Source organism: Thalia democratica, chromosome 3 (genome assembly GCF_965202585.1).
Source record: "Thalia democratica chromosome 3, ktThaDemo2.hap1.1, whole genome shotgun sequence".
Classification (NCBI taxonomy): domain Eukaryota; kingdom Metazoa; phylum Chordata; class Thaliacea; order Salpida; family Salpidae; genus Thalia; species Thalia democratica.
This window is the reverse complement of record NC_139167.1, coordinates 48,313,284-48,324,182: the sequence shown is the minus strand read 5'-3', so window position 1 is coordinate 48,324,182 and position 10,899 is coordinate 48,313,284. Positions and strand designations below refer to the sequence as shown.

Here is a 10,899-nt window from a genome sequence, read left to right as displayed (position 1 = left end):
TTTCGAAATACTTGAAGCAGAAATTAGACTTAACCGTTTTTGAAAAGGAAAAACCTAGCTCGATCTATTCTTATTTTCAATCGAATTTTAATCTTTTCTTTGATTATTCTAAATTTTTAGTTACTAAAAAGTTAATTTTTTGCTTGATCATTTCCAGCCCGATATAGATTTCTAAATTATAATGTAATAAATAGATGCCCTTTACCAAACATTAATACTGACAAAATTTCTTAGATTGACCAAAAATATATAAAGAAATGTTAATATTTACTTTTTTAAAACTAATTAAACTGAATACAATATAAACAGGTTTGTATATCTAGTATAAATTTTTTATTCAAAAAAAATTATTTGTTTCGATGATTAAATATCAACGAAGTTAAACTGCTCATTGAAAACAGTATTTGATGTGATTATAAACACATAAATAAACATAATGAAAAAGAGCTACTTCACTTTCTACTTCTTTTCTCAATATACAGTGCTTTTAACAAAATATTTAAATATGAACATTTAAATATCTTATATAACATAATTTTCTAGTTTATGTTACTATTCTATACAACACGCTTACGTTCTGACTGCTTGGTAAAAAAAAGTAATTATTAAAAATTAAACAAAATTCCCTGGACAAGGGCTAAATATAATTATAAATTCTTATGCAAGAGCTCTAAAAGTACAATTTTTCGAAATTATTTTTGACTTAAAGTTTAATTTTATTGTTTATTAAAATTACAGAGTTTATGTGTTTGTGGATCTATATTTTTTTATTTTGATGTTAAATTCTCATTTTCCTGACCTGGAAAAGACCTTAAAAGGTACCCGAGGTGTGCGACTCGATAACCGAAAGGTTCTTTGTACACCAGTTCCTAGAACCAAATATTTTGAGCGACTTTTTATGTCGTTTAATAAACTGTAATAACTATTTTAACCTATACTGTTAAAATAGTTGATCATAGCAATTTATTTTAGTTTAATCATAAGTTTCATCATTGGAAGTAATAACTTAATATAAAAAGCGACACTTTATACACAAAAATTAAGTATTTGCGCTTAATTTTAAGGTTGTAAACTTTTAGGCTGTTTACTTTGATTAAGGAAAAACTGTTTTTTTATTAAAAAGCTCTATCATTTGATTAATATTAGGAAAAAATAACTTTGTTGTAATGTTTATTTACATTTAATATCTAATATTAATCAAACCTACAATACATAAATACTTGTATCTCATAAAAAACAATAACTAAAATTTATTGATGCTCATCATTGATTCATAAACTTTAAATTATTCCATTCGTTGTTTCCATGTCTTATATTCATAAGTTTTTTCAAAAGGCACAAACTTTGATTGACTAATAATTATTTTTATAGCTCAATGTTTTCTTTAAACAAGTAATAAGCTAAAGTAATTATTTCTTTAATTTATTTATTTTAGGACAATCAAAGAAAGGGTTAAATGACAATTCAAATACAAAAATTTAAATTATAAGAATAAAATATTCTTTTTTATAACTTCAAAAGGTCAAAAAATAATATGAGTTAAAATATAATTGTTAAAAAACACTAATAATTATTAAAAATAGCCATAATTTACAGAGTTGCCACTAGTTTTTTTCAAATTTCTTTCCAGGTTTTCGAAACTTCTACCAGGTTTTTAAAAGTACACTATTATGGGTCTATTTTTAGTTTAAAGTTAAGTTTAAGGTAAGAAACTGTGTTAAATTGTATAAAACGTAATAAAAAAAAATTGACGAGGACAAAAAAAATATTTATATGATAGATTTTTTAAGTAAAATTGAAATTTTACTACTGTATATGTGAAAATTGTTTAAATTCCAGGTTTTTTTGCTTAAATTGTCAAATTCCAGGTTTTTCCAGGTAAAGTGACAACCCTTAATTTGGTAAATTTAAATCTTCTTTTAGCCTTATCTCACAAAATATTCTAAATTGATCAATTACAAAGTGTTCATTTAGGTCAAATTCTGTGGTTTTCATTTTTTTTAAGCTGCGCACACTAAATTACTAGAAAATAAATTCAGTGCTTACTAGACGAAATAAGTTACAAAATATTATCAAAAAACACTATTATTTTTTTGTTTTAAGTCTCTTAACTTGAATTGATAAATTTTAAGAACAGTTAATTTATATATAACTAGATTTTTTAAATATAAAAAGGCAAAACATAGATCGTTTAATTTTTTCTCACATTTAAAAACTCAATGTGCACAGGTGCACAACGAAATACCACTGGTCTTTCTAATGAGATTAAAGTAATAAAAAAATGTTTGAAATGCTTGTTAAAATAGATAATTAAAAACAACTCAGAACAGTTAAAACTTTAATTTTCGTGTACCTTAAAGAAAATGTTGCTACCCAGCTAAAACAATTTTTTACAAACAAAAATTCTTATTGTTGTAAATTTAATTAAAGTTTTTTTTAACTAATAATAAATTTATTAAAATAATGCTTTAGGTTTAATATAATAATCGTACAGGTTTCTAACATTACTTTTTCTTCGGTAAAACTCTAATTTTTTAACTATTAAACAAATACGTTGCAACAACCTGATCATTTAATTGTTAGTGAATATTATCGACACAATTGTTTAATTAAAAATAAAAATTTAGCTTTTAGACTAAGCTCACTCATCAGAGTTTGACTCTTGAATTGGAAGTTTAACATTTTCAATAACTTTTTCAACAACTGTTGTTGGTTTTTCTTCATAAACTGGAAGGTTGAAAACTTCATCTTCCGATTTAACACAATTTTCATTCATTTCTGATTTATCTTGTACCAGTTTCGCACTTTGTTCCTTCTTCTTGCTTTCAACCAGATAATAGAGGGAGTATACAAGAGTGAAGACAACAGCAACAGCTGCAAGATTGTTCGAAGCATTTTTCAGTCCATCTGCTACGCGATTTCCGGAATTTGATCTGTTTTTTTTTTACTATTTAGTGTTTGCTCATTTAAATAAATAATCGGTTCTCATTAACAATACCAGATTGGCCTTACCAGTCATCAGCATGTTACATCTAAACAATCTCTGAGAATCTTAAACATAAATAACTTACTTGTGAAAATGATGTTATTTATGTAATTGAATAAGCAAACACAATACAATAATATAGATTATAAAACTGTTAGGTTATTAAAACAGTTTAAATAAAACACAACGTTTTATCTGTAGCAATTGTTTAGTTGCCTTCAGAAATAGACTATATAATCATTCCATATATATATATAAATTGTGGTTTTGTTTATAAACTGACTGATGAGCTGGTCTAATTTTATAGAATAATGAAACAATTGTATAACAAAAACCGTTGTTTTGTTCAAAATAAGTAGAACATCATACTAAGTTCTAGTTCTTTGTTTTGCGATACTTTATCATATAGAAAAATATGACACATAAATCACACGAAAGAAGAACAAATAAGCTTTTATAAAGTCATTTGACTAGTACAAAAAAATATAACTATTTTTATATTTTGAGTTTACTTAAAATGTATTATTCAATAAATTGTAATTTTAAACATCCAAAACTAGAGCTGAATACAAACTCTTAAGTCCTAATTCAAACATTTCTGAAAAAAAATAATTTAAGAGATCATTTTTATTATAGCGTACAATCCTTTTCAATGTAAAACATTTTGCTTAGTGTTATCTACACATGTGAAAGTTCAAAGTTTAACATAATTTACCCACCCAATAAAAATAAAAAAGATACAACAATGATTTATTTTTAGTTGTGATCTACCAGATCCACTGTTTAAGATCCGGCCAGTTCCGGATTTTAAATGTTATAAGTTTTATGTAGTTACAATAGAGAACAAACTTATAAAAAATAATTATTATTATACCATTAATTATTAAAAATTGATTAATACAAAAATTTTGTTAAAAAACACAATGTTGTTGTCAAGTAGGGAAAAAGTCAAATCGATACCGTTGGATCGTTGTGAGTAAAAACAAGTCGTTATCATGAAGGTTTATTCGTATGCTGTTATTAATAGTATAAAACCTTCTTTCGGAAACCTCTTCTATATTTTTTGCCAAGGTTGTTAAGGTTGTAGAACTACTTTGATCTAGACCTTGTGGACTATTAACTTTATGATTAAAATATATTTTAGTACTGCTGCATGCGAGATTAACTTTGACTGAAATGCGTTGTTTTTAATACACTTTTGCGCTACTATATAAAAAAGTTCGAGCAGTTCATTAAGGAAGCCCACAAATTTCCATTCATCAGCTGTAAGAAAATTTTTTGATTTAAATTTGTTGTTAGACACATAGTTCTGAACACTTGTTTTTGAATTTTTCTAATCTTTTCAGCATTAGTTCGGTTGAGACCCACCTTGTTTTAACATCTTGCACATGTAACAAGGTTTTTCGCATTGACACTGATGAACCTAAAGTGATCTGAATTTTTCTAGTTTCTCGCACACTGTAGAATAATGGTTTAAGTGACCAATAGTTTGACGGGCCTTGTCTATTAACAAACTTATGTTACTTTCTGAAAAAAAGTGAATCTTTAACTATCAGTTGGAGCGTGTGAATGAAACAGAGTGCTGAAGACGATTTTAACATCAACATACCAGCCTTCATATTAAATGCGTTGTTGCTCAGAAAAACTGAATGCAATTCATATTAATAACCCAATTTTCAAGCATCTCCTTTATGTTTTCACAAATATAAAAGCCAATGTGAGAACCTTCTATTTCCTTAATGAGTAAAGCTCGGTGTTTGTACTCGAACTTTTCATTTAACCAATGCGATGTTAAAGAAAGATATGAGGTTTTTGTCTTCAAATTTCCCCATATTTTACTTGTAAAGGACTAAAACGAAGCTTCTGATAACTCAATTTGTACTTTATCTTCAAACTTTCATAAGTCTGAGCAAGCATTGTATCAGTGAAGTACTTAGTGCTCGGAATCAAGTGACCTGGCTCTAAAGCAGCCAACAGGTCTATGGAACCTTGAACGCTAGTTATTAAAAATGGTTGGTTGTCCATAGCAATCATGTTTATAATTATTTAATGAGTTTGATTGCTTATTGATCGTTTATTTTCCATTGTATTTTAATTGTATCCTTAATTTACAAAACTATCCGGAATTATCCTGACCGGATGTAAATCCTGTTTCTAATTGCTTATTTAATAGAAGAACCATGTCATATCTCCCTAAATTTATCATAATGGAAGTTAAAAAAAAAATTTCCTTCCAAAACTTATTCAAGTTTGCATCAAAGTAGATTCAATCTATATTTAAAACAATAAATAATAACTAAGCATAAAAACATTTCTATTTGGAGATTAATTTTAAAAAGTACTTTTTGTTTAAAATAGTTTTTTAAAATAATTAGACTATAATGATCTATAAGAAAGTTATGTCTCTGTGACAATAATTTACTGGTTATAATTTTTATATAGCTTAAGGTTATAGCTAAAATCCTATTTACCCTGGAGATTCTGTAAAGCAGCTTTGAGTTAAGGCCATGGGGGGGGGTTAGAAAGAAGCTTTTCATCGTTTTATAAAATTCAAATTATTTTTTGAGATATGACTAGTCTAAGTCGGGCCGCATAATAGGTTCTCTATGGAAAGGGAAAACTGAAACTGCGAAAAAAGACTATTTTATTTAAAATAGTTCTCCTCCTACATTTTTCAAGCAATATACTTCAAATTTTCACAGTCTAATCTTTATAAAATAAAATAAAATGTTACTTTGGAATTTAAAAAAAAGTAGTAAAATTTTTTTTTTTTGAAAAAAAAACTTTTTTTTGAAAAAAAAACTTTTTTTTTTAGTTTTTGTGATAAAATTTTTATTTTTTTACATTATTAAAAGTCAAAATTAAAGTTTTTTCCTTTTAATATAAGGAGCATTTCCTAAAAAATTGAAGAAGATTGCTTGAAAAATAAAGGAAGAGATAGATTTTTAGTGAATTTTTAAATTCCTGAGAAAATTGACCCCAAAAAATTTGCGGTCCATAAGTTTGTATCAGAAACTTTGTATTAAAGTTACAATATCTCAAAACTTTAATGATATATTTGAATTCTAGAAAAACAGGACTGTAGTTTGAATTAAAAGCTTTCATATAAAAGCCAAAGTTAATTTTTGTAAAAAAAAAATGTCAGACCCCCCTATGGCCTTAAATTTAAGTTTAATGTATTATAATATTTTCATATAAGAAAATAAACTAAATTTACTTCATAACTCCTTCAGCAACAGCAAACATTCCTCCCAAACCTAAATAACTAGTCCAAGCACCAAACCCAACATTTGAAAGGGCTTCACTCAAACTAAGAGTCTTAACAACTCCAAGGCAGGCAGCTGATGTAATTGCAAGCCTCATAGCTGGGTTTGTTCCCTGACCTAGAAAGTTTAACACTATTACGGTATAAAATAATAATTTGAAAATATTATATTGATTTTATTATTTTTAAACTTAATCAACTACATCCGTTTTGTAAATCCGTTCAACTATCTCATTAGTGTTAGTTTAGGGTATATTTTCTTAGATTACAATTTTATAAGCTACTTTGATTAAACAACTAAAAGTTTAAAACATTTATACATACATAAAAAAAAGATATAAATAACTTTCATTAAAATTAATCATTGAACAACATGCCTGAAACTTTTTGTTTTTTAATAAAGAGTTGTTTGTATGGGAAGTCAAATGGTAGTAGCCCATATTTTAAAAGTAAACAATAGAGTTAAATTAAAATAAAGATCAAACAATTTTAAATTCTAAAATACAGAAGATAAACTAAAATAAAACAGTTTAATTAAAGCTGGGACAATTCCAGCAGATCAATTTAAATATTAAATAATTGAAACTGTAACGTATAATCATATAGTTTAGTACATATTACAAATAGTTACTTCTTTTTATTGTTTTACTATTTTTTTTTTAAGTTGAAATATATTTAATTTTGAAAATTGCAAAAATATAAATTTCAAAATTATGTTGTAAAAGAAACATAGATATTTTTTTCATAAAAATTAGTGTTATTTTTTATATAAATTTATAACTGAATATATTTATATTATATTTTTTATTGAACTACAAAAAAAAAATGCTCAAAATTCTTGGCTCTAGGACCTGGTGCACAGAAAAATCTTTTGGTTATCGAGTCGCACACCACGGATACCTTTTAAGTCTTGTCCAGGACAAGAATAATTGGATTTCAAGAGAAAAATTGTTTTGTACAAAAATCCGTGACAAAACAAAAAAAAAAACATAGTTCAATTGATAAAATACCTTAAATACAAAATAGTTATAAATGTTACCAGTAATATATTACATGGTGGGAATTTTTTTAAGCTACACACACTTTGTTGTTGGTTTGATGGTTTTGGTTTCTCTAATTTTAGTAAGGAGTTTATTAGAATTTTAAAATTAAAAACTAACAAAAACTAATCTGTAACAAAACTAATCTATTATTAGTTATTAACCGTTTGTTAACTTTGTTATATCCGATATTTCTGATATTCTATGATTGTTGTTGAAACCACTTTTGTTAATGACTAAAAGTAATTTAATTATTTTATCAGGTATTACTTGAATCTAAATTGAAATTATTCTTTCTCAAAAAATTAAACAATAAAAATTTAAGAGTTTTCTTTTTTGCACTGAAAATGGCTAAGCTCCTTTAATTATTTTCTCCCGCCCAACAAGTTTAACTTTTTTAGTAAAAAACTATTAAAGTGGTATTTTGCTGATCACAAAAATTTAAAATAAATAAAGTGCTTAAAACTTTCAGAAAAAAAAACGTAAAATATTAAATGACAATAACTCAACAAGGATGACTAAGTAACATAAATGCTTGCCTCAATAAAATTTATAAGAATAGAAAGCAGGGATGCCAAAGATTTTTCGAATTTTTGTTCAGATTTTTGAAAGTACAAGCTATTTTGTCTGTTTTTAGTACAAAATTAAGTTTAAGGTAAAAAATTGTAGTAGTAGTTTAAATAGTATAACAATATTTAAAAGATACTAATGCTAATTACAAAAACTTTTAAATAAATAAAATTTTAAATGGTACAAAAAATTTTTTTTTGTTGCTAATAAAAATTTCACCCATTTACATGTAAAAATTGTTATTTTCCAGGTAAATTTTGCCTAAATTTTCAAATTCCAGATTTTTCCAAGAATCCAGGTTTTTTGGCAACCCTGAAATTGTAACAACAATATTTTAAATAAAACTATGATTATTTAATTGTTAAAAAAAATGCTTACAATTACATAAAACAATGATTTTATAGTTTTTTTTTCAAATATTTACTACATAAAGTATTTAAGTAGTATTTAGGTTTGATAAATATATTTGTTCTTGCAGTGTGTTTATATAGGTTACCTATTTGGGTTTTCTTTTATTTCATAACTTTTTTATGTTATATTTGTTATTTTTCAAATTATAGTGAATAAAAATACAACTACTTGGTGTTTTATTTAGTGTATATACTTTAAGTATCATGTTGTATATTTTGATAACAGCTCAATAAAATTTTTTAAGATAAAGTTTTTATAACCCCTCTAAAAAAAATTTACATAAAATACTTTTTAATATAGTCCAACAAAAATAAACAAACAATGTAGTTAAAGCTGTTGTTTTCACTTTAAATTGACGTTGTAAAATAAAATAGTCAACTATTTTGCTAAACTTAGTTATTGTATAATAGAAAACAAAAATTAACTTTTGTTTCAAGTTATAATAACAAAAATAACATGAAACTTCAAACTACTATAAAAACTAAAGGTCATACAAAATACTAAGGATAACAACAAACCAATAAGAAGAGCTGTGGCTAAGCTGGCTGCTGAGTTCCAATCATCCTTTTTCTTACGAACCCCTGCAAGGGAACATTCTATCATAGTATATCCCATACCGATCGAAGCAAAATTCCTAGCTTTTTGAGGTGCTACCTTTTACAGTAGAAGTATTGAATAAACAAAATTCATTAAAGTGTTAACCTTATGCCTAAAAGAGGCTTACCTGACGAACATGTTTCCATGCTGTAGACAATTTCGAACCTATTCCAGAGCTTGAACTTCTAACAACGGCAGATAGTCCAGCAACCAAACCACCTCCAGCAAATCCGATGAACCCACAAGTGAGACCAACGCGAACTAGTTTTACACTATTGCTATCTTCAGTTAACTTAACCATTTGAGAACTGTTTAACTTTTATACTGGTAATATTTTGACCTTTATAGCATATACAAATATAAACTAAATACATATAATAATTGTGAGAAACATTCACTAAACTGTTTTGCTGTCAAGTTTATGTAACAAAAGCACAAATTAAACAGTTACAAAAAATTCACGCTAATCATACACGTTTTTACTTTATAAAAGAATCTTAAGTTATATTACCAGATTTTTAAAGTACATATACATGGTTCTTACACAGTTTTTAAAAAACAAAAATAATGTGTGATATCTAAAAAACGTATTCCAAAAAAACTATTATATCAACTAGTAAGAGTTTTCAGCTAATGTGTATACAATTAAAAAATTTTAGGCACTTTGTGTCTGATGACATAAAATAATGTTCTTTCTTGTTATTTATTTTTTGACTGCGTTTAATTAGTTAATATTAATGTTACTTTTTGTGTTTTTGTCATAGACATTTTGTTTACTTCTAAAAACAATCTAACTGTAAACAATTGACCAAAAAAACTTCAAAAAAATTAAAATTCTAATATATTTGTTATTGACAGCGGTTATAACAGGTGGAGTAGAAGAATTAAAGGAGATCAGCTAGCAGCAACACAGAAATTTTCAATCACTAACTAAAATTCACACTATAAAGTTTAAAAAAATATAGAAGAAAGATATACTAAAAAATAACCAAATAATTTAAACTTTATCAAGTCAAACACTTTTAAAATCTAACAAAATACTAGCTTAAGGTTTTAAATAAACCTTAAAACTAGCCTTAGCTATAAAAATAAATAGCTAACTAGTCTGAATCAGCCTTAGTTTAAAATAATTAAACCTCCTGAGTAAGCCTGATATTTTTTTAAAAGTTTAAATTGGATTTATAAGCTTAGTGTTTGGCAACTCTCTGTTTGATAAGTGATGTAAAACTAGATTATGTTTTACATTTTACAAGTTAAATTTTATCTTTTTAAACTCTTTGTCAAATATTAATTTTTATAGAGTCGGGTGAAATTTTACTTCACTAAGAATCAATTTTCTAACTTAATGAAACTTATGTTGTTTCAGTTTGAGGATTTCACGTTATGTATTTTTATCTCAAACTAAAAATAATTTTTCTAAGAATGCACAAACCATGTTTTTTGTTGTTGTACATGTGTCGAATGACAAGTTTGGTCTTACAAGTTCATGGTTAAAAAAGTTAATTTTTAACTTTAAACTCAAAGGTAGAAATCTTCAGTGTCACTCTTTGCTCTACAATAGGAGTAAGGCAATTTTTCTAAAAAGCAGGCAAATTTACCAGAAGAAGTATTTTTCTTGCCAGGCTTGTTAAAAGTTTACAAGCTATGTAACTATGCTACAAAGAAAAATTAACCATAAATGTTTTAAGAAACAATTTATAAGTACAAATGTAATAAAATGTTCCTTTAATAAGATTCACTGTTAACTGAAAATTAAATTAAGGTCACATTGAGAAAATTTGTACAAACAGTTTAATTTAGTAATTTTGAATAAACTGAAATTTTGAATAAGGTTTCAAGCTAAAAGATTTGTCTCTGTTCAGAGATTTATCTAAGTCAAATTCTTTCTGCAGAGAGTTGGCTAGCAACCAGAGATTAAATTTTTTGGTGCCTAGAAAACTAAATTAATTGTTATATAAGTATGCAGAACTGGACTTTCTGTTTTTAAAACTTTTTGTCTGTTTCATATATTTTATAAGTTAGGTGAGTTG

General features: G+C 25.8%; 1 protein-coding gene across 1 annotated transcript; it reads right to left on the bottom strand.

Annotated features, from left to right (window-relative positions):
• Positions 1-1,295: 1,295 nt before the first annotated feature.
• LOC145831703 (uncharacterized) lies at positions 1,296-9,197 on the bottom strand. Its single transcript, XM_082939016.1, has 4 exons — positions 8,997-9,197; positions 8,791-8,926; positions 6,204-6,369; positions 1,296-2,933 (listed from the first exon to the last, which is right to left on the bottom strand). Exons 1-4 carry the CDS (start codon positions 9,168-9,170, stop codon positions 2,642-2,644), a joined length of 768 nt encoding a protein of 255 aa, XP_082795142.1. The 5' UTR covers positions 9,171-9,197; the 3' UTR covers positions 1,296-2,641.
• Between the last annotated feature and the right edge of the window lie 1,702 nt (positions 9,198-10,899).